The following is a 24,853-nucleotide window of genomic DNA, read 5'->3' as shown; positions in this document are numbered from 1 at the left end:
GCAGCGCTTCTCACGTCTGCGCAGACTAGAGCAAGATGGACCACGAGGGCGGGGCTTAGGAAAAGAAATGCATTGCTTTTCAAAATATTTTTTTCAGAGATCAAAGTAAGTCGTTTTTTCATCACAATTCAAACAAAGTAACGAAAAAATACAGTCAAATGAATGTATTTGGTCCAACACACAAAGTAATTATAGACCCGTCTTAACATATGGATTTTTATAAGTACACTTTCTTTTAATTTGGTAGGTACGTACACGGATGTGAATTGGATGGTGCAACTGCAGCATTGGCTGGGAGCAGTAGTAGCATACTTTTACTGGCTTTTTAGTTGCACTGAAGTCCTTTTTATAGTTTTTACTTTTTTCATTTTTCAACCATATCTTCAGTACAAGTGTAGCTCGACTGTATGGATACTTTGCAAACATCATTTTGTTCCGAGAATTAACTGGGTGGGCGTCATCAAAAGTGAATGTTATGCTAACATAGGCGACAGCAGGTAACAGCTAGTTCATTCATAGACTATTTCATCTCTATACATGGTTTAATGATTTAATGGGTTAGCTTGGTGCATGTTTGTGCTATGCTATCTTATCTATCGATTTCTATTTATTATTTATTATTGCACTAATAAGATAAGATAATCCTTTAATATCCACACAAGGGGAAATTTCGTTGTTACAACGCAGTAGAAACAGGAGGAAAGGACAGATTATAGGAAGTTTCAAAAAACACACTCTTAATAGAACTCTTATGAACAAAAAACAAAAATAACTATATAGGGAGACCACCACAAATTGTACACAAAATATAAGACACGTTATAGAATGTGGTGAGACATAATACCTGCTATAACATAGTTTTCTATCCACCATAACACTGAGATATTTGAATAATAGTAGATGCTAACTGTATTACAACCCTGTTTGATTCCTTTGTGAGAATTTTAACATATATCTTACGATGTTTTCTATCTAAATATTTTTATTTAGTGGGACATTCTCCAAATATAGAGACAGAGGCCTATTGCTGTGCATGACAGCTAAAATAGGGACAGGTGGTCACTCTATTACGATGCAGTGTCTGTTCATGTGTTTGTGTTTGATGCTCTAAACAAAATTTTCTCATGTCAAAAAAATATTGAAACTCCCATTGCCCAAATATCTCAGTCAGCGGGTACATTTATATGGCCAGATAATCCAATAATTAGATCTGATCGAAAGAAACAACACCTGGTCATGTGTCAGTCAATGTACATGCCATATTTGTTTGCCTTTTTGTTTTTGCACAATTTGGCTTGTCAAAAATCTGCACAAGAAATCCAGTTACTCACATTTAACATAACATTTCAACATTCCGACAACTGCATAAATCATCTCATGATCAGGGTTTTGGTGTACATGTACTGTAAACACAGCCACTGTCGATTCTATTGCCAAACTATACTTTTGGTGCTTGTGTCTTTGTCAAATTATGATTATTACGTTTACAAGTTTATTTTTTGTTGATTAGGTGTCATTATGGCCGACGACCCTCAGAGAAATTTTCGATCAGCCTATTATGAGAAAGTCGGCTTTAGAGGAGTCGAGGAGAAGAAGTCTTTGGAAATATTGCTCAAAGATAATCCCTTAGGTTAGTTTTTTTTTTTAACATTACACAGAAAGCCAAGTAAAATACACCATTTAAGTTTTTGTTTGTCAACAGATTTGGAAAAGTTGAGCACGTTTAGCCAAAGATTTCCTATCCCATCCATGTACAGAATCCATGTATGGAAAGTATTGCTAGGTAAGAAAAATATATGCCTAATTTTATTGATACGACATTGAATTGAGATCATATTTGTACAATTTGTTTGCCGTTTCTTTCAATAGGCATCCTCCCACCTCACAATGACTCCCACGCTTTGGTTGGGGGTTATAGGAAGGAGCAGTACCAGGACGTTCTGGAGGCGCTCGAGGTGATGCGATACATAAATGTTTCCACACCATCCACTCACGTTTACCTGCGGATGTTTCAGTTAGAGAGCCAGGTACTTCCCAGGTGCTCAGAAATCTCCCCGCCGGTAAGATAACAATACTTTATAGTGAATTTTGAATCGTTGCTGTTCTCTATGCTGATATGTTGCGTCCTGGTTGGTGAAGGATGAGGGGAATGAAGATTTCTTGTCAATAATCCGGGCCATGGATGAGATCGTGGATGATCCAGTGGACTGTTACTGGCTCATAAAATGTTTTGTTAATCAGTTCCACTTAAAGTTTGGAGACTCACTACCCCACTTGGTAAGCAATGAATCGACCACCATCCTGTGCCAAGTGTGATAAACAATATTATAGTGATGTTAACCTTTTTCTTTTTTTTCTTCTTATAGCCGAAAAGTCTTGAACACTATCTGAATCAAGAAGAGCCTCGGCTGCTCAACCATTTCAAACAAACCGGAGCTTTAGTACATCTGCCTTATAATCTCTGGTTCAGGCGCTGTTTTGCTGGTTGTCTTCCTGAGTCTAGTCTCCAAAGGTTAGATTTTTCTCTTTTTTTTTTGCTGCCACTCTCTTAATTTCTACTTTTAGTCCTTTACTTACCTTATATTCATGGTACAGCTCATTTTTGTTTTGTTTTTTTGTGCGTTTTATTTTCTTTCTGTTGTTCTATGTGGTAATAAAACAAAAAAGGCGAAAAATACATTAAAATCATCAAAATAAATAAAATCAATCAATCTTAAATGTGCACTATGTAACTTTTCTTCTGGAGCGTCTACCACCTTCTTGTCTCCTTGGAGATGTCACTAGACAAGCGTGCATGCAGAAAAGTTACATAATTCACCTTTAATGTCTGATGACTGTATGTGAAGTATTATGTGATTTTGACCAGTTTTCTTTTCTTTCAGGGTTTGGGACAAGGTGATAAGTGGCTCCTGTAAAATCCTTGTGTTTGTAGCTCTGGAGATACTTTTGAACTACAAAGTTGTGTTAATGGGCCTGAACCGACCAGAAGGAATGGTCAAGTTTTTGTGCAATGTGAGTAAATCACTATTTGTACTATTTCAAACTTGATGATAGTGATAAATTGAAACTGAAATCAACGTTAAAACCATTCAGAGCTTATGAATTGTCCTTGTTGTAAGAATATTTCTCATTTTGATAGACTTCATAATACCTCCATTATGAGTTTTTCTTTTTACTCATTATTTATAAGAGATTCTTAATCCTCTGGATCTCAGTTGGGATTACATCAAAAACAGACAGAAGTACTGAACTTACTACAAGAAACGGGAACCCATTGTGGAAATATAGGACATTTATAAAGCATTGTATTCTTGTTTTTATTTGTTTTGCAGACGTACACAACCTTTTTGAGTGTTTTTGGTTTCATGATTTTAAATGTTTACCTTTTCAGATCCCACAGGAGAACACAGATTCCATTGTGGCAAAAGCCATTGACCTGTGGCACAAGTATTGTATTAACACTTAAGACAAAAGGTCTAAGTACAGTACAAGGAGCAGCCTCGCCATGTCCATGTTTTGACTATTAAGTTTTGGGAATATCAATCCACTACGTGTATATATGTTTATGAAAATATATAAAGATTTAAACAAACTTAAATGCGTCTTTTTAAAGTATTTTCCACCAGTCTGTGTTTAACCTTGTGAATACTGGTACTTGTTAGATAAAATCAGAGACACACAAGTCAAATTTTAAAATGAGTTCCTTTCTTAAGAAAGTGCATACATCATAGAAGACTCACAATAACTTAATACTCACATGCAGTTGTTCTGCTTTTACAAAAAACATTTGAAAAGTCTGGCTTTCTTTCTCTGTTATTTACATTAGTTAGTTCTGAGAGAAATCAACATTTTGTACACAATCATACCAACAGTATCTCAGACATACAAACACCAGAAATATGTCCGTAACACTATGTATCGTGAGAAGAAGAATGAAAAAAGGAAGTAAAAAAGTAAGATGGCAGATTCCCAGAAGTTTGAGGATTTAAAAAGGCATTAATTCAAAGTTTAGAAACATTTACTGTGAAAACAAAATAAATGTTAATTTGGCAATTGTCCCTGTAAACAACAGCGGAGGCACAGTGTCAGGAGGCTACTGAACTCCAAACAAGAGATGCAACTTCAGTGGCAAGTTTAGTTGCTTTGGTTTGAAAATTATGTTTGAAAATATAAATGTGAGATATCTAGAGCTAAACCTAATATATTATTGCTTGGTTGTTTTAGTGGTTATATTGACATTTGTGCAGACCGTTAACAGTGCTGCGAGTGTTTGATGTTTTGAATTGAGATTTTGGTTTCATATTCAGCTGCCTATCTCAGCACCTTTACGTTTAAGGAGCCGTCACCTTCAAACCTAAAACCAGCAAACTCCTAAATAGAGGTTGACGTAAAGAGTGAGTACACGATAATACAGGCAAGAAAACAATCCCTGTGATTAAAAAAAAATAATCCATTCTTCCTTCCAAATGTTTCCAAACCATTATTGGCACAGATTCTGTGTTCAACCCTTGAAAAGCTTTCAGCCTGGTTCAAAATTAAAAAGTGCTGCCGAGTTACCTCTCCATCATTTCATTATAAAAATGAGAGTTAAACTTTTGAATATCAAGAAGTTAAATCTCCAGTCAGGAGACATCAGCCCATTTCATTCAGTTCAGTGTCTCAATTGTCTCTTTTTTCCTTCTCCGTCTCCAAATGTCCACAGCCGTCCTTTAGTCTGACATCAGTGCCAGAGGAAAAGCCGTCGTTCACAGTTCAAGGGTTCAACAACTGAGACGTGTGTGGCAGGACAGGAACTGCTTCTCTCCGTTTATGGACGATGAAACCTGGAGACAACGTTTAAATCAAGTCATTGTCACTGCGAGATGTTGATAATAACAAGTTTATAAGCAATAATACATGTGTCGATGCAGAAATAGGTAAAGCACATGTAATCTCAGCAACAAACTGATTTAAATACTACGTTACATTCAGTTAATACTTGTCATGATGAGTCCTACCTGGTAAAGTGGCGACTGGACTCGTGCACTTCCATCTCTGTGCTTTTAAACTCATTCAGCTCTTTCCTGATGGCAGCCTGAAAAAAAGAGATCAGTGTAAGTTGAGGTGTCCTTTATTAGAAGCTATTTTTTTTTTTTTATAAATCATTGAACCTTGTCGGCCGCTGTTAGTCGAGTCCATGGTTTGTCGGCCCTTCTATCGTAATCTTGAGCCTCAGCAACCTCCACATAATCACTGAAGCGAATCAAGATCTTTGCTTCCCTCAGCTCCTCAACAGTTGGCCTTTGGCTCAGCTAAAAGTGGAACAGAAAATGTCAAATAAAGCAAAAAACAAACAAACAGTGACTTATATACACTGTATACAAAACTTTAGTTACATAAAATGTGCCTTGACACAATATTTACTTTAGCTTATAATATAACCCTTACTCTCATCACATCAACCAACCCAAGTGCATTATCCAGAATATGCTGCCTTCTGGTGGTGAAGGTAGGTATAGTAGGCTTGTTTAAGCTTTTTGTACCTTATTGTTGTACCTTATTCGACAATATTTTTTGATATCTTTACTACTATAATTGTATTAAATTTTATTAACATTTATAACATAGATTGAATTGTTCTTTGCTCTTTGTCATAATAATAATAATAATAACTTTTATTTATATAGCGCTTTTCAGTGACCCAAAGACGCTGAACATATATAAAAAAGGGGGGGTATTTACAGACGGGGGGACAACACGTACAATACACATTAATATACAGATAAAATGAACAAGACAGAAGAAGTAGAGAGAAAAAGATGGGGATGTAACAGGGGGTAGAAGAGTAGGCAATGGGGTAGAGGAGGCTAGGGGTAGGGGAGGTCATAGGCTTGGGTGAAGAGGTATGTTTTTAGGCGGGATTTGAATGTTGTGAGTGAGGGAGAGTGGCGGACAGGTTGGGGGAGGGAGTTCCAGAGTCGGGGTGCTGTTCGGGAGAATGCTCTGTCGCCAAAAGTTTTGAGTCGGGATGTTGGTGCAGTCAGGGTGAGAGAGGAGGAGGATCGGAGAGCTCGGGAGGGGCGGTGGGGGATGAGGAGGTCAGACAGGTAGGGGGGGGCAAGGTGGTGAAGAGCTTTGAAGGTGAGGAGGAGTATTTTAAAGTTTATGCGCTGCTTGATGGGGAGCCAGTGGAGAGAGCGGAGAACGGGAGTGATGTGATCACGGGACCGGGTGTGGGTGAGGAGGCGGGCAGCGGAGTTTTGGACCATTTGGAGTCTATGGAGGGAATGGGAGGAGATGCCAGTGAGGAGGGAGTTGCAGTAGTCGAGGCGGGAGGAGATGAAGGCATGGATGAGGGATTCAGCAGCGGGGAGGGTGAGGCAGTGTCGGATTTTGGCGATGCGGCGGAGGTGGAAGTATGAGGTCTTGACGATATGGCTGACATGGGGAGTGAAGGAGAGGATGGGGTCCATGATGACACCGAGATTGCGTACCAGGGTAGAGGGGGTGATGGTTGAGGTGTCGATGCTGAGTGAAAAGGGACCAGTTTTATTGAGAGTGGATTTGGTGCCAATGAGGAGGAGCTCTGTTTTGTCACTGTTCAGTTTGAGGAAGTTGAGAGTGAGCCATGATTCTATTGTAGAGATGCAGGTTTCGATGTGGCTGAGGGGAGGGTTTTGGGTGGATTTGGTGGTGAGGTATATCTGGGTGTCGTCAGCGTAGCAGTGAAAGTCCAGGTTGAGTTGGCGGAGGATGTGACCAAGGGGGAAGATGTAGCAGATGAAGAGGAGGGGGCCGAGGACTGAGCCCTGGGGGACCCCTGCGTTACTGGGGAGAGGGTGGATGAGTGACCGGAGAGGGAAATGAACTCTTGCCTGTTGGTGAGGTAGGATGTGAGCCAGTCAAGTGCAGAGCCCTCAACACCCAGTTGGCGCAGCCTTTGTAGGAGGATGGAATGGTTTATAGTGTCAAAGGCTGCGCTGAGGTCTAGTAGTAACAGGATGTTGAGGGCCCCGGAGTCTGCAGAGGTGAGGAGATCGTTGAGTACTTTGACCAGGGCTCTTTCAGTGCTGTGAAGTGGGCGGAAGCCAGATTGGAGGGGTTCATAGAGGTTGTTTGACTGGAGGTGGGTGTGAAGTTGGGCGGCGACGATGCGTTCCAGCGTTTTTGAGAGGAACAGCAGGTTGGAGATGGGGCGGTAGTTGGAGAGGTTGGCGGAGTCTAGGGTGGGTTTTTTGAGGATGGGGGTGATGGAGGCCAGTTTGTAGATGGAAGGAACATGGCCGAGGGATAAAGACTGGTTGAAGAGGGTGGTGAGATGGGGGATGAGAGCAGGGAGGCAAGCCTTGGTTAGAGTCGTTGGGAGGGGGTCGAGAGAGCAGGTGGTGGTTTTGGAAGCGGTGATGAGGTCTATGATATGAGAGGAGTTAACAGAGGAGAAGGTGGTGAGGGGAGGGAAGGGTGGGTGGTCAGGGAGAGGGGGGGGGGGGTGATGGAGTTAATGGAGACGGCAGTCATGGAGCTGTTGATTTAGGAAATTTTGTCATTGAAGGCAAGGAGGAAAGAGTTGCAGAGGTCAGGGGAGGAGGGTGGAGTGATGTCCGGTGGCTGGAGCAGCTTGTTGACGGTGGATTACAGGGTGCGAGGGCTCCGGTGGGAGCTGTTGATGAGGGTGGAGAGGTGGGCAGATTTGGCGGCTTGGAGAGCGTCACGGTAGGAGATGTGTAATTTGAAAGCTTCGGCGTGGACGGTGAGGCGGGTTCTTTTGAGGAGTCGTTCGAGTTGGCGGCCAGTCTGCTTCATGGTGCGGAGTTCAGGGGTGTACCAGGGGGCGGGGTTGATGTATGAGACGGAGGAGGTTTTCCAGGGGGCTAGGGAGTCAAGGGAGTCGGAGAGGGTGGTGTTGAGCATGACAGCATAGTCGTCGGGGGAAGAGGGGGGGGAGTCAGGGGGGAAAGCAGAGGATATGAGCTGGGAGAGCGTGAGGGGGTTGACTGACTTGATATTGCGGTAGGTGATGGTGCGTTTTTTGGGGTTGTGGGGCGAGGGTAGGGGGGTGGAGAAAAGGATGCAGAGATGATCAGAGAGTGGGAAGGGGAGGGGGTGGGGCTTAGATATGGGTAGGAGAGAGGAACAGACTAAGTCCAGAGTGTGGCCTTTGGTATGGGTGGGGAAGTCAATGTGTTGGGTGAGATGGAAGCAGTCCAGGAGAGAGAGGAAGTCGGATGTCAGTGGGGCATTGGGGCAGTCAATGTGAATGTTCAAGTCACCAGTGAGTAGGAGGCGGGCAGAGAGAGAGGATGCGATGGTTAGGAGTTCAGACAATTCAGTGAGGAAAGAGGGGTGGGGCTTTGGGGGACGATAGATCAGGATAGCGGTGATAGAGTTGGGGAAGGAGAAGGCGAGGTATTCAAATGATGAGATGGATGGAAGGTTGAGGTTCAGTTCAGTGATGGATGTAGATTTTTTATGAATAACAGCAAGACCTCCCCCGCGCCCGGAGAGGCGGGGTTTGGCAGTGTAAGTGTAGTTGGAGGGAGTGGCTTGGTTGAGAGCATAGAAGTCCAGGGGCTGTTGCCATGTTTCACAGAGGAGAAGCAGATCAATGTTATTGTCCAGTAGCAGTTCAGATATAACAGGTGATTTGTTGGAGAGGGAGCGGCAGTTCAGCAGTGCAAGGGAGATGGATGGGGGCGCGGAGATGGATGGGGGCGCAGGGGTGGGGGGGCGGAGGTTGCTGAGGTTGGCAGTGCGGCAGGTGGGGGTGACGGGGGGGCGAAAACTAGTCCAGAGTGAGGGGATAGGTGAGCCGTCGTTGGAGTGTTGGTTATGGGAGAGACCAGAGCCCCGGTGGATCTAGCGGGGCCGGCGAAGGATCCCAGCTGAGCTAGCTGCAGAGGCAGCAGCAGCTGGGAGACGGTGGTTATGGTTGAGGAGGTGAAGGTCAGCAGCGGTGTAGGTGAGTAGGCGAGAAGTTGGTGGAGCGGTGGCCTGGAGACGCGGGAGGGATAGTCCGAGGAGGAGATGGAACGTAGCAGCAGATGAGAGTAATCCAGTTAGTATGTTGGCGGTGGCTAGAGGCTGGTTAACTAGAAGCTGGTGGGCAGAGAGTTGTGAAAAAGCAGCAGTGGACCGGGTGTTGAAGCTGGTGGAGTGAGTGGCGTTGGTTGCCCCAGACCTTGTCTGCATGGCAGGGAGGCCCCGCGATACCATGACGGACCTCAGCAGGTGTTAAGCCAGCTGTTAGCTGGCGGCTAGGGCAGTAGATAGTCCAGGAGTGAGGGAGGAGATGAGTGATGGACGGTGCAGTAATGTCTGATGAAGTTAAGGAACAGGGATGTAGACAGAAGACAACACAGAGACGCGGGAACAAAACAAAACAATGGAAACGACTAACAAAACAAAGACGTTGGGACAGAAGCGGCAGTCCACATACCAGACGCCGGCGTTGCTCTAGCCCGTCATGATATTGTTAGGTATGAACTAGTGTGTACAAGTAATTCCCTTGTGGATCAATTAAAATTGTCTTCAGGGGCACACACACACACACACACACACACGCACTCTCTCTCTCTACATCAAAATCGGGACTAAACCTGGAACTAAATCTGCTCTGGATCAGGACTAAACAAGGACTAGAACAGGACTAAACCAAGTCCACATCATAAGACCAGGTTGGCTTTAGACCGACTAGGATGAGTTGTTTAAAGTCACGTCCTTCCAAGGTCATAAAGCACGATTTAACCATGTTCATTGATTAATATAGGCGATTACCTCACCCACTCACTGCCTTACCTTTCGGGATAAATGCTTTTTGATTTCCCTTTTCTCCTCTTGTTCCTCAAAACCGTTTCGAGCTGGGTTGAGATAAGATACATACAGTTACTTATTGTATTGATTATATTATTTATAATCAATTGTATTATTTCTGTACTTATTCAGTGACATGTAACATACGTTTAAGGATATTCCTTTGCTCCAGCTCCTCTGCTGACGGCCGCTGACTCAACCGTCTGCGGAAAGAAGTGTATCAGTACATACTTTAGGAAATCTATTTTTACATTAAGCTATTGGAATAGTCTTGAAGAGTGTATCTGTGTTAATATTAATGTGTTATTAAAGGGTCATTACTGAGGTCCCTCTCTGGTCCAACTTGTAAAATCTAATCCAATAAAATTATAGATAAATTCTTCTACTTAAATTTAAATTGCACTAGAATATATTAATATGCTAACATAATACGCTGCACCAATTACATCAACTCTATTGATTGGTAAAAATAGATCTGAAAAAGTTGATTTTTACCGGAACAAGGCTTTGAATAATGTGTCTAAAACTTGATAAATGTGCGCGTTCAAACCCCATAACCATATCTATTGCCTTCATTTTGACCCGCGTTTTCCCCTTGACTTCAATTTATCAGCGCTGCACTCTCCTGGTCCTCTTCATAAATCAGGAGCTCCATTTACCAGCCGGCTCACGCTGTGACAGCTCTCATCCTCAAAGGTGATATGACTTTGTACGGGGATAATATCGGCTACTCGCGAACCTGGTGAGTTTGGTGGCTGTTTGCTGACGGAATTCCAGCCTCTCCTGGTCTGATTGCTTGGGCAGGATGTTCTTCTCCTCCAGCTCCCTCTTTGAAGGCCGGTTGCTCAGCTTAATGGCCAAAGAGTCCCTCTGCAACACCTTCATGGCCAGTGTGCCTGGACGAACAAAGGAAATCGACTCAAGTGTTACGATTTACGGCGCAGTGCATTATCGCGCCATAGATTTCTCCGTCATTATTGTTTTTCAGCAGAGTTCCATCCTGGTGGAGCTCAAACCAGGCAAAGCAATACGATTGTCATGTTAAAAAACCAAACCATTGCCAAAAAGAGAGGCAAAATGGTCAACATATTTTTGCCACAACTGTCATGTTTGGTTATATTAAAATGAGTGTTATGGAAATACCAAAATCCCCAACTCAATTCACAAAATAATGTACCATGTCTTTTATAGTTTTAACAATTAAGACCATTACAAAACTATTCAGGGTGCACGGTGGCAAAGGCGGTTAGCGCTCTTGCCTCCCAAGAAGGGAGTTCGATTCCCGGACCAGACCAACATCACATGATCTCTCTGGGTGGAGTCTGCATGTTCTCCCCGTGTTACCGTGGGTTCTCTCCGGGTTCTCCGGCTTCCTCCCACCGTCCAAAGACATGCATATGTGAGGCAAAATTGGTGACTCTAAATTGGCCCTAGTGAATGAATGTGAGCGTGAACTGTCTGTAATGTCTATGTCTCTGTGTTGGCCCTGCGACAAGTTGGCCACTGTCCAGGGTGTACCCCGCCTAAGGCCCGAAGTCACTGGGATAGGCTCCAGTCACCCGCGACCCCGAAAGGGAACAAGCGGTAGAAAATGGATGGATGGACAAAACTATTCAGGAAAAGGCCAATTTATGTGGTTGTTTTAATCACTTTTGATACTAGTTTTAGTATTGATTATTTTGACAATATTAATTAGAACAGTAGCACAAAAGAACAGGAGAAGCGTTCAAATCAGTAACACAAAACCATCTGTAACTCTCACTTGAAAACAATGCTTCATCGTCATCGTCCTCCTCGTCTTCCTCCTCGTCCTCGTCTTCCTCCTCGTCCTCTTCCTCCTCGTCGTCCCGATACAGCTCCGGTAACTCCTCGCACTCTGTTTCGACGGGGAGGTTCTCTTTGTTGTCGTCGCACTTGATCAGCACCGTAGGAACGCCGTGAATCATGGAGCTGCAGAGGTCAAAGGTCATCATACTGTCATTAAATGCAGCATTTATGTAGCTAGATAACGATGGCGAAGGTGACCAAATTTGACATTTTAAGTAATCTGTATGAAAACCACGCCCAAAACTGTCAAGTATTTATTTTGATGGGGTAAAAGAATGACACAAAAACAAAGTAGCAGTATGTATACAGTTTGCACTAATACTATATAGTCATTTTGTAAAAAGGGTTAAATGTGATTAATACAGGACTAGATCAAAGTTTGCGTAAATAGATCAGTACAGCGGGGTCAGTCCTGAGGAAATAAATCCTTCAAGTCAAAGTCAAAGAGATGGATGACGAGGTGGAGTTCAAAAGTGTGACCGGCATACAACCCACGACTCCAGAGCGAGTAATCATAGGTCTGCAGACCAGCCCCTCGAAAACAAGCAACAACTATTTGTAATGGTCAAAAGAGCCTAATTAGCATAACATACAACAGTAAAGCGTTCAGGAGAAGACATTTGATAAAGTGTCTGGAATCTAGAGCTACACTGTGGCACAATGTAATAGAGCTAGATCAGAATCAAGTATATCTAAAGGCACATCAAATATCCTTTGCTGATTTATTTTCTTTCTGTTTATTACTCTCATATCATCGCATGTGATATTTTTAACAAAGCAAGAAATTGGATATTCTAAATGATGTTTTGTAGATTACCGAGCAGGCCAGAACTCACCTCTCAAACCTCTGCATAGTGAGGGCCAGAGTCTTGTTGAGCTCCTCAATGATTCTACTTGGAGGATGAAAGGAAACGGGCAGTGTCCCATACTGGAGAGAGTGTCCGCCCCCCGGGGCATGGCTGGGAGGGGCGGGGCACTTCTGGAAGGTGATTGACGCAGGCTCCATGCTCCCTGTCGGCAGAGAGATCAAGAGCTTTTTTGGAGGTAGAGGCGGAGACATCTTCACCGACATACATGGCAACTTCACAGGAGTCCCATCTGAACCAAAAGACATTTTACCACACATCACAAAATAAATAAAAAGCAACACCCTGTAAGATGTACTTTTATCATTAGGAACAGTACATTGTGACATTGTGTGTTTGTATAGTGGGTGATTTTTATTGCAAAAGCAAACATACCTATGATATGGTTAGGAAGTCTGATGAGGGGTTTTGGTGGCAATGCTGGAGGCTGTTTGTGAAGCACTGGAGGTCTGGAAAGAGAAGAGCCATTGCTTTCCGCTGCGTACACAGTGGGTTTCTTTGTGGGTGGAGCTTGGCTAGATTTCTGAGCTTGGTCCTGCTGACATGCACCTTCACTGGGCATCGGGAACTCTAAAAAGCATGAGGACAGAAGCAGAAATAAACAAAAGATTCATATTATATTGAAATGTGAAGTGCTTCGTCCACATACCCACAGCGGCAGTGGCTCCCTCCATCAGCTCACTGCCCTCTGAAGCATCCCCGGCTGATTGGCCATTCTCCATCTTAACCTCCTCTGGAGAAGAGGCGTCTGCAGAGATTTGGAGGTGAAAAATAAACCACACAAAGTTCACATATAAAACATGGTAGAGTGGATTAAGAAACATGCACTGCAATGCGATATATTAAAGAGGATTAACTATTTTTCATTCCTAATATGAGTCAGTTACTATGTCTAAAGAATGGTTGACAGCTGCCAATATATGCACGTGCCAATAAAATATAATATATGTACAGACACAGATTTAGGATGTGATTTTAATGTTATTGTAGGCTCACCTTTCTCTTGGATTTCCTTAAGAACTCCCTTTTTAATGAGCTCCTCTCTGCTTTGCCGAGTGGACATCTTTCTTTCCAACACTGCAAAGCAAAAAGGTACAGAAAAAAAAAATACATTTAATAAATTCATTCCCAACAAAAAGTAATGTGAAAATCAAAAGAATACAAGCGAATTAGGGCCTTATTCATCCTGGTTAGCAGGCAATATGAAGATTTAAAAATAAGATAAGATAAGATAAGATAATCCTTTATTGTCCCACCTGGGGAAATTTCATTGGTGCAACGCAGGTAGATACAGAGGTAGATACAGAAGAACAGATCACTTATAGGAAGTCTGAAAAACACTTTCAGTAGAAGATCTCCTATAAACAAAAACTCCCATAGACAAATAAGTAAATAAATAAATACATAAATACCATTGCGTGTGATCACGATAGTAATTGCACATGAATATGTGTCACGACGGCACATGGATTGCACAGTAATTGCACATGAATTCCACAGTAATTGCACATGAATTCCAACAGTAATTGCACATATGACGGAATTGCACATCAGTATTAGGTTAGGTCAGTAAACCATATGGATTAGGTTAGGTCAGTAAAAATATGGATTTGCCTTGTGATGATTTGGCAATTTGGATGCAATTATTACGATGCATCACTGTTAAAGATACATTTACATCACAGCAGTTCCTACAATTATAGACCCAAAGCTGGTACAGAATACGTATCTGCACCACATATCTACCCAACACCAGTAGTAGGCATTAGGTAAAGGCTTTCTGATTGTCCAGCCTGAAATGGCCCTCATCATGACCAGGGGTCTTTGCTGCAGCCCTTGTATCATCGGCTCTGTGGCACAGGCCCAGTGCGGCCGTACATCACTGCTGCTGTTGCTAGGGGCATCAGGGAGACATTCATCTGCTGCTGGACTAGAGGCTGAGCCAGAGCTAAAGAACAGGAGGTAATGGAGCTACACTCTTTAGTGTTCATGTGTTTCTCACCTGCAGAGGTTTGCTTGAACTTCTCACTCTTCTTCTTTCTCCATTTCCAGGGTTTAAAAAGTCGTCCCAAGTTGGCAAATTTGCTCCGCCGTCGAATGGGTGGCGTGTGTGTCCCTGGTACCAGCGAATCGGAGCGCATGGCTGCAAGCCGCTCCACTTCCTCTGCTGGAAAACAAACAACATCAAGGTCACAACCAGAAGTAAACAACACACATTATCTGCCTCATAATGAGGGCTTGAGGCACACATCGCTTAGTATAAAATAGTTATGATATTGTTCATATTAACAGTCTTGGTTTGGTGGTGAGAGAATGGATGCCAACTATCCATTCAGGTTATAAAATCTATATTTAATTTTATTGCTTATTTCTATTGTAATCATATACAGAATAATGAATGATAGAATATTACGAGGAGAGACTTGTGGTGAATGTTTGTGACTTAAACTGTCAAGGAGAGGAATCCCCAGAGGCTTGTCACGTAAAGCTTATTTAGATCGCTGTTAATCACAGTCCACCGTTAAAGTGTCAGATGCTACAACAGCCACAAGACATGAAAAGTCAATTAGAAGAATACAAAGAAGCAAGTACGGTAGGCAAAGTGTAGAAGAGGCAAAGGCAGCAATTAAATACTAGGAGAATGTATGCCAAATGTGAAAGTACACATCCAAGTGAGTATTTCACTTCCATAATTAGAAGAACTGGCAGCGTATTGGGGATTTCATAGCACGTACTAGTTCTTCTTTTAACATTATACAGTTCCTCCTTCACACGGCACAGAATGCTTACTATAGAACACAAAGTCAATCCATTCATGTCAGAAAAGCCACATTAAGACAGGGCTCTAGCCACAATGCATTTGAATTGCCAGCAATAAAGAAAATATAACTCTTTAGTCAGAACTGAAAAAAGTCTCAAAATTGGACCTTCATTTTTTTAAAAAGGTCTTTATCTTAAGTCCACATGGCTTAAAGAAACAGCTATGATTTTGTGTCATAAAGCTATACATTTGTGTTATTTATTAGCATTGTGGTGTCGATGTGGTGTGATGGAGTATCTAAGCTTTTCCTCAACAAAATCAAGTTGATTTAATTATCATTATTATTATTTTTGTAAAGATGATCATAGACCAAACCTAAAAATAACTATTATCTTAATATATCTTATCAATCCAACCAGTCAGTCTGAGCAGAAGGGGCGGAGCCTGAGGCAACCCTTCAGCTACAAAAATGTCAGTTTGAATCTACCAACTCAACAACAGCCGATCGCCCACAGCGACCCCCACAACCGCACAGTGAACCATTCCAATGACCCAGAGCGACGCCCGGGCGAGACTGTCAACGAAGCCAGACCAGAGTAAAGCAGTGCATTACAAAATGACTGTGGTATTAGTCATGCTACAACTGCATCAATAACAGTGGCCGTATTAGTCCTGCATGAGATTAATATGTGAAATATGCTGCAGAAGTCAATCAGTCCTGACCCCAAAGGTGAAAAGGTCCCCAGCGCTCAGTCTGCCCTGAGTTATTTGTTTAATAAATTACATTTGGCTCAGTCTCTGGAGGTGTCCCATATTGCTTTTCGGGCTGTATACGACTGAAATACTTGGTGGACTAAAAACATGCCCTGGTCCCTGACTCATCTACTACTACAACAACTACTATTACTATTCACTTTAAAACTCCAGCAAAACTCACTCTATGTTTTCTTCTTTCTGCTGTGGTCCATATTAAATTCATTCTTCTTAAATGTTAATAAAATGATTAGTTGACTAATAAAAACAATTGGACTAAGACATTGAGTATTAGGCTCGATACGCGATACCAATGTCGATACCACAATCATAAATAAATACTACAAACAATAGTACTTTCTCTATGTTCTGATCTTTTACTCATTCTGATAAAGCTAAAGATACTTTGAAAAAATGTTCAGGAAAGGTCTCATTTTCTCTTGTTCAGTATTGATAATTGCTCAAATTAGAATCTATAGTTCCGATACTAGTCTTAGTGTCGATTAGGATCTGATTTTTTGTATTTTTGACTGTTCAAACGACTAAGGGGTAACAGAGCATTTAGGGCTCCAGCGCCCCGGAGGTGACGAAAGAGCAGCCTAAGTGAGTCAGTCTGCAGGGCCACATTCCTGTAGTCGAACCCAGGGCTTTGTTTGTTACCGCTGCCTCCAAACAAGCAGGACTGACTCACCCACGTCAACAACAAACGAGATGAGCCCAACGCAAGAGATCCAGCTGACAACTTGTATTTGGCGTTTTTGCATGGCTCCTCTGCAGCCAATAGCACCAGTCAACTGGGAAGTCTATTGATCTGAGGCTTGAAAAAGGGCAGAGCTGCAGTGTTTTTTATCAACCAAAAATATGTTTCAAAAAGCGTAATTCAAAGAAAAAACATTGATAGTGATATTGTATAGGCCACACTAGACCTACTGTTTGTGGTTTAGGTTGTTGCCCATTAAACAATAGTACTCACTAAGATTGGAAAATAAAATATGCTAAATTAAACTGTCTTTTATATATATTTTTAAAGGACCACGTTAGGTTATAAATGGCAGTCTGTTCCCCCAGTACATGGATAATAAGGTTTGTTATTGCTATGTTATAACAACCACCCGGGTTCATTTCGAATAGGACACATTTTTACAACATTTGAGGATGTCCTAACGGTTACAGAGAAGCTCAACCGGAGAGTGGTCACTGCATGGGACAGGTCATGATGCTTAAGCAGGGAGCGGCCACTGACGCTGGGCAATAACTCACGGCACTAGAGCCTCAAACCCCTTCACGGCTGTAATGGAACCCGCTCACCCTCCAGCTCGGCTCCACGGCAGTTGCTGCAGATGTGTTTGATTTCTTTGCCGATCTGGCAGTGGATCATGAACGGCATGTTGTTGTTCACGGCGGGCTGATGCTGGTGGTCTTTGCCGGAGCCGCTGCTGCTGCTGCTGCCGCGGGACTTCATCCTGGACAAGCAAAACGCGCTCCTCTTCCTCGGCTTTTCTTTTATTGTGGCGGGCTCTGGTGAAGAGACTGAGCTGAGCTGAATCTGGGGCCCGGTGCGGGGCCACAAACACATCACATCCCCGCGATCCGCCATGTTTTCTCTGGACTAAAAGGCTGGACCCTCTCGCCCTGACGCCCTCTGCTCTCGCGGAGTGGATGGAATTCAAACGCTTTGCAGCGCTGCCTCTTGTGACAATTTCGCAACAAAACGAATCATAACATCCGCTGCAGACTTTCATAGTAAAAGCCCTGAGGACATTCAGGGCGTTTTGTCGCATTTGCACTGCGCGCGCTGACTTATAAAGGGTTTAAAGTTCTGCTTTAATGCGCAATGTTACAGAGAGGGAAAAAGTCTATGAAAACAACTTAATTTCAAAAAGACCTATACAGTATTTTTTTTTTTTTAAACAACAACAAAAACAATTAACATAACAATACAGTTACAAAAACTAAAACACACAAAATGACGACAACAAAAAAACAAAAAACAAAAACAATAAATTAAAAAACAAACAAACGAATTAAGTAACATTGATACATAAAAATAAAATAAAATAAACCGAAAACAACACCAGCATTTTAATGTGGTTTAGTAGGCCATATATTTCTTTCGCTCTATTATTTTTTATTTTATTTATTTATGATACCATGTATTAAATAAATCCATATTAATTTATTATGCAAATATGTTTAATGAAGGAAACAAAAACGGATAGCACCTTTAACATATACAGAGAGATTCTGTTTTAGAGCTCACTGCTATTTCCAATAATTTTCAGTAATTATTTTACCATTTTAATTTGACTTGTGTAAAACTATGATAAATACTAACTCCAGGTAGTATTCCACCAAACTATGTATGAAATAAAAAAAAAACATGAGAACCAGCTTTAAGTTATAGTATATTATGAAGAGTTTCGAAAGCAGCCTTGGTCAGAAATGACTACCAAAGTTATTCTCACTCTCACAAATAGGCTAATTGTCGATCCTTTTGCATGATTTGATATGACACCTAAAGTACACGTAGGCATAACACACACGTCTCGGTTCCCACACAGTCGCCTTCTGAATGAAAGTAATGGCCCAGATAATGACAGTCTTGGTGTGGGTGGATATGTCCCTCTTTACGACCTGAAGCGGTTGTTTGTTGTTACTGTGTGGAGCTGACAGTAATGGACTTCATGTCTGAGTGTGTCTGACAAGCCCAGGCCTTTTCCGGTGCAGAAGGACAGAAACAACAGCAGCGTACGTCGAGAGGAGAGCAGGTACGTGTGAAGTGTTTATACATCACACCACAAGTGCCATGTAAAACCGTCAGACTCTTCTGTGTGTGTAAGACGCTGAGCTCGACAATAATGTTCATACTAGTGCTGCCACAACTAATTTGATTCATTTATAACAGTATTTCATTTATATAAAAAAATACTTTCTGGAGTAAACAGTTTCCAAATAGGGCTATCACTTGTCCACAGCTATCTTTGAAGCGCCCTTTTCCCTCGTTCCACATATTTAAAGAATGTCACAGTTTTTCTTTGATTCCACATGAATTATAAAGTCACATTAATCAATTTTTTTTTTTTCCGCAAAGAAATCAAGATCATCTCTAAAACATTGACTGAGCTGAGCGAGAATGTTTTGAAGTCAAAGTAGAAACCTAATTAAAGGTTCACACTCATTTAACTTTTCTGGAGGGCGCTCCACCTTCTTGTCTCCATGGAGGTGACATCCCAGGAATGTTCCTTAATATGGCATTAGCTTGCATTTATTCAATTAAAGATGTTTGTGTTACTAAAAATATAAATACTTGGTGAAATCATCTGCTTTTAGTCATTCATTTTATTTATTTATTTATTTATACAGGGAACACCCAATGAGTTGGTACTCAACAAACACGAAACACAACACAGAATATCCAAATAAAACACAAACAAAATATTCAATAAATTAACCAATACATTAAAAACAAACTTGCACATACACTATGAGATAAAGATTACATTAAAATCATATTTATATATACATACATACGTACATATATATATATATATATATATATATATATATATATATATATATATATAGTGAGCTTTTGACAAATCAACAGAAACAGCCGCACATTCTTCATGACAGTCCAATGCAATAGCAATATAATTTATAACTCTGTGGAGCTAATTAAGCTTAATGCCACACTGTGGAACCTTCCAGGCAAAGTATTTCTATAGAGACAAGCTCTATTGTGGAGCCTCCACAAGAAAGAGTTACATGGTTGAATTTCAAAACAGTTTGTTAACAGAAAATACACTGATACATTAAAAAGAAATGTACAAATGAATTTATTGGCAATAAAATAGTTCAAGTATTATGTGATTTGATGTTTTTGAAAATCAATAAATTACGCAAACCAAAAGAACGAACATGTCTTAAGGAATATGATTTTTAATAATCAGTAGATGCACATAATCACTAGTAGCCTGAAGTCCATTACGATAAAAAGGGTAATTTTATGATCAGTTAAAACAGTTAGAGCATCTTCAGCACTGCAGGTTTTCATGTGCTTGTGCTTGTAAAATGGACTGAGCCATGCCGTGTTTTAAAGTACATGAAATCAATAATCTTACTCGCTTGAAATAAATGCCACTGAACATTTCCAGAGAAGCGATGAAGCCTTCTCTCTGCGACAGACATGTTTTTGAGCTCAGGAGAAACTCAAATCCATGTATCCTGACCTGCCATTGCCCTGTGACTCACATCTCTAAGTTTATCCAGACAGACCTGCAACATTTGAATGGTAATATCGCACACCACAAGAGCTGTGTTTTATAGTTCTCTCACTAATACTGTGCAGTTTGAAGCTTATGAAGTACCACCATGGATTCCTAAGATTGCAGAAAAGTACCACCAAATGAAAAAGTATCTGTAACGGAATACAGTTACCCAACACTGGTTGTTGTAGTATTAGTACCGGTAGTTTTGTAGTTGTATTGGTTGCTATAGTAGAAGTAGTTGTAGTTGTAGAGTTTTGGTAGTTGTAAGAGTGCCGGTAGTTGTAATTATAGTATTGGTACAAGTGATTGTAGTTGTAGATGTAGTAGTTTTAGTCATAGTAGTATTATATATTTTTTGCATGCTTTTCTTTTGGTACTTTTTTTTTATGCATTACATACAAGTTGTAATAGTGATTTTTCAGGGTGCTTAAATCAGTGTCTTGCCTTTTCCTGCTTTTAAAACCTGCCTCGTGCTGCCTTTGCTTTAGATCACTCGTGCTTTGGAACATTGGGTCAAGTGTAATGTCTCATATGATTTAACTTTTACCTAACAAGAACCAGGAAGCTTCTCGTTTTTACCCTTTATCCGCTGGTCTGACCGCGCACATCTCCTGAAATGAGGCTTCGGTCCTATTAATCATCTTTGAGTGTTTGATGGTGCCGAGGCTAATTTAGGCCCAGAGCGGACGCTATCATCCTGGCAAAGATTAAGTATGCAAAATTAATCAATATTTCAAGGTTTAATACGTTCACTTTGGATGGAAAAAAGATCTAAACGAAAATAATTTACACTATCCAGCGCTACAAAGGTAAGAGCAGTATCTGGGGTAAGCCAGAATGGAAATTAATGCTGGAGAAATTGTGGATGCCAAGAAGTAAACCACTATCATGTGTTTTGTACAAAAATACCAGAGGGAAATGAACAAAGCAATGCAGATTGTTTTTAACACCACAATCCCTTTAAATTTTGGAATAATGTACTTGGGCCTCAAACCTCCCACAATGGACACAATGGAAGACTATCTCTGGAATATACTCCTGGCGGCTGGGAAGAAGGCTCTCACACAAAAATGCATGACTCAAACCGCCCCAACGACACAGGACTGGACAAATATCATAACAGACATACGCACAGTGGAAGAAATAACCAAGTAGAGAACTTTTAGTCCCACAATATTGCAACGCACAATTCAAAAACAGCAGGTAAGTGGAAGCATTTAATAAATAACATAAGAAATAAGCCCAAAATATTAAACACGCCAAAACTAGACATACAACAATGGTACATTACATGAACCCGACCTTTTCTGAAGCCAAATACAGTTGTTGGTTCAGAGGAAACCCAAAGTTCACTGCTCTGTGGTTCACTCGTTCCTGTAACAACCCCTGGGAGTGTTGGACAACCCTCCTCCCGAGCGGACAGGAGCCACTTAGAGGTGGGCTAATACAAAGTGACAGGACAGCAGCGCCCAAGAGCCTGTGTGTGTGTGTGTGTATGCGCGGGTGTGTGCATGTGTGTGTGTGTGTGTGTGTGTGTGTGTGCGTGTGTGTATGCGCCGGTGTGTGTCTGCGTGCGTGTGTGTGCGGGACTGTGTACACTTCCTTGAAAGAAACTGTGTGAATGTGAGACTTGGGAGATATGAGTCACCTCTCTGTTTGTGTCACATCTGTTTGGATAAGTACCAGTCACTGTCAGATAAAGCACACTTAGGACACCCAAAGATAGCCATAGGAAGTTACCGTTTGTGATTTGGTCTATTTTTTATTTGATACAAAAAGCAACCCCTGTGGATTAACTGCAAAAGACACAGTGATCTTAACCATGAGGAAGGAAAGTGGTAACAATGTTCAACCAGTGCAAAGGATCCATGCCAAGGCAATATGAAATCAAAACCAATTCATTTGAACGGTTTTGACTTATGATTACTGAAGAAATATTGAAAGCTCTGTAAATGTAAAAATAACTGTGTGATGTATTAAATTTGTTAAATAGACCTTAATAAAGCCATCGTCTCACAAGTGATGATCTTGTTACATCCCCCATGACCATAACTGGTCACGCTGTTCAATTATCGATTAGATGTCAAAAATAATTAAATAAAAATAAAACAAACAAAAAATTATAATACATATGTGGTGATTAAAAGGAAAAATGTTAATCCACAAAAATATTAGTATGTCAACAAAAGTCTCATTTTTGGAATGTCACAGACAGAACTGCATGGTAAACCCGAACAAGCAAAGGTTACGTGCAAATAAAAATAAATCCCATTTATTTTAATTTGGGTGTATTTCATGCACATTACTCAAAACTCACTCACTAAAGGTATAAGATATTTGGACTTGGTTTACTCAAGCCCAACTGACGCTGGTCCATCAAGTACTTTTCATTCTTGTCTTCCATCTTCTACTTTTTTTTTTTTAACATAAGCTTCCCCTCTTTCGGGTTCTGGTCTTGAGCACAATGCGAGTCTGTCTGAACAGATAGATTGTGGAGGGAGGGCTGTCTTTGGGGAGGCGGGGCAGCAGCCAGGGGAAGGATGGCTTTGCATTTAAAGACTTGGTGTTTTCTTCCTGCATTTTGTATTCTACCTTGGTTCATCTAACTCCTCTCAAAGCCTCGGGACAGAGCAGAGGGTGCTGTACTTTAATGTGCATCAGTCTGTGAGGCTAGACATCTATAGGACACAGAGGGAGGAGTTTATGTTTTATTGACTAGAAGTCTGCCAATTTTCTCAAATTGTTACAGAAACATTGAAGCATTTTTTTCTCTTATCCACCTCTGCTTCTTTTTCTTAAGACCAATATATTTTAAAGAGGCAAAATATGATTTAAAAAAGAACAATAGCTACAGCAATTACATGAAATTAAACAGGCCAGCAATCTATGCTATCTTATTTAACAGATTCATAGAACTAAACAAACAAAACAAAAACAAATTAAAAACATTTCATGAAGGATTATGCATGCGTTAAAAGGGTAATAACTTGACTGCTGTCATTCTTAAACTACCAGCTTCTTTTCAGTTAAGATGAATTAGGCAAAACAGCTTTGGCTCTGCTCAGTTTGAAACTGCTGTAATAGAATAAGCTGAATGTGCAGCCAGGGGAAAAGGTCAAGAGCCACATTGTGCCATCTGGCCCGAGCGCTAATGAAAAACTCTTGTTTACTAAACACATATTAAGTCACCAACCCACACATTATGTCCAACACTAAAACTCATTTTACAGTTTGGAAACAAGTCACATGCAAAGCCTAGGAAATATTGTAAGTAAGTACTACAACTGAAATAAGCTGTCCCAGGTCAATGCTTTTGAACTCAGAGGTGGTGCCTCGGACAAGAGGCAGAGATGGAGCAGAATTGAAGATGTCTTAGAGAATAATGTTGAAAAGAGGCCAAAGGGAAATCAAATCACCCATGCCACTAAACCTTCAATTGGCAAATAGATTAGAATATATTTTAAAAAGTGACTTTAGTCTTATAGCATGGCAGCTAAAATGCTGAGTAATGATTTGCACTGTAAGCAGCAAGGCCTACCTGTTTAACTAAGCAGCAACACAACAACAACTGGCCCAGGTCTATAGTTGGCTTTATGCCGCACAGGCTTCAGTTTCTCCTGCAGTGAGCATTGTAAAGGCCTATACACATCATGTGGCTGGGATTTGTCACATTAACAGTTCCGTGGGAGGGCCCAGGCTAAGCTAGAAAAGAAAAAGCTTCGTCTTCTCCGCACACGATGGCATTTTCAGCACCAACGACAGTGGACAGCTCCACAACTAGTACATGTCAAACCATGTGGCACCAGTTTCACACAATCACTGGATCATCTCATTTCTGTATTGTATGGCTGAAATGCATTTATGTTGTGGTAAAAGCAACAAAGGAAACAATAAGTTATAGCCACGGATGCAAACCTAAATGTTTCCACGCCACTTGAGGTCCCCGCGTGCCCAAACATCCTCCCTCACTGCCATTCAAAGGAACAATAATGGACAAGTTTACACGCAGCCGGCTTCAGTCTAATTAGCTGATTTGGGCAAGATCTTTCTGTGTTAGTGAGGCTTGGGCTTATCTGACAATGCTTTTGACAGCGTGAACCCGGGCTTGTGCTAAAATGTTCCCTTCGCATCAGTCACTGCATGAGTCACAGTGGTTAGCTCCCAATGAGGTGCAGCAGAGGATCACGGGCTAGCACTGAGGCACAGAATAAAAGACAAAACCATGCAATCACCACTGTCTGGACCATTCCCAGGCAAAAGGATGCGTTTCCCTGCGCGGAAAGAGAAAACGCCCCCAGACATTAGGATCGGAGCTGTCCAGCTGTACACACGCTGCCTACCTGTCTCCAGGTGCAGGGAGATCCTTGCCTCGTTAATATAAGGCGTGTCACTCTTGGACCGGACCCTCCGGATCGGTCTACGGTCCACATCCTCCTCCGGTGCCGCGGCCATGTTCGGCCAGCGGGACAGAGTCCACTGGCGAGCGGCGGGACTGCGAGGGAGACGGCGCCGCAGCAGCAGCCAGTGGTGCAGCCGCCTGGGCAGGCAGTGTGGGAGGGAGAGAGGGAGAGGGAGGGAGAGAGAGCCTA

The 24,853-nt window shown here is 41.7% G+C and overlaps 2 protein-coding genes across 2 annotated transcripts; one reads left to right on the top strand and one right to left on the bottom strand.

Annotated features, from left to right (window-relative positions):
- Window positions 1-376: 376 nt before the first annotated feature.
- Window positions 377-3,775, top strand: tbc1d7 (TBC1 domain family, member 7). The gene is made up of 8 exons (XM_072438831.1): window positions 377-497; window positions 1,511-1,630; window positions 1,703-1,783; window positions 1,870-2,060; window positions 2,140-2,277; window positions 2,367-2,512; window positions 2,883-3,012; window positions 3,392-3,775. The coding sequence occupies exons 2-8, from the start codon at window positions 1,519-1,521 to the stop codon at window positions 3,464-3,466; spliced, it is 873 nt and encodes a 290-aa protein (XP_072294932.1). The 5' UTR covers window positions 377-497; window positions 1,511-1,518; the 3' UTR covers window positions 3,467-3,775.
- Window positions 3,776-4,311: 536 nt separating this feature from the next.
- On the bottom strand, window positions 4,312-17,661 carry phactr1 (phosphatase and actin regulator 1). The gene is made up of 13 exons (XM_072438062.1): window positions 17,305-17,661; window positions 14,485-14,649; window positions 13,479-13,559; window positions 13,132-13,230; window positions 12,858-13,052; window positions 12,453-12,714; window positions 11,552-11,739; window positions 10,529-10,685; window positions 9,937-9,992; window positions 9,775-9,836; window positions 5,151-5,291; window positions 4,998-5,074; window positions 4,312-4,354 (listed from the first exon to the last, which is right to left on the bottom strand). Exons 1-13 carry the CDS (start codon window positions 17,591-17,593, stop codon window positions 4,312-4,314), a joined length of 1,815 nt encoding a protein of 604 aa, XP_072294163.1. The 5' UTR covers window positions 17,594-17,661.
- Between the last annotated feature and the right edge of the window lie 7,192 nt (window positions 17,662-24,853).

The sequence above is a fragment of the Eucyclogobius newberryi genome, unplaced genomic scaffold (genome assembly GCF_026437365.1).
Source record: "Eucyclogobius newberryi isolate DKJ021-1_F unplaced genomic scaffold, fEucNew1.0.hap1 SCAF_9, whole genome shotgun sequence".
Taxonomy (NCBI): domain Eukaryota; kingdom Metazoa; phylum Chordata; class Actinopteri; order Gobiiformes; family Gobiidae; genus Eucyclogobius; species Eucyclogobius newberryi.
Note: the sequence above shows the minus strand (reverse complement) of the source record. Positions and strands in the feature narration are given on the sequence as shown.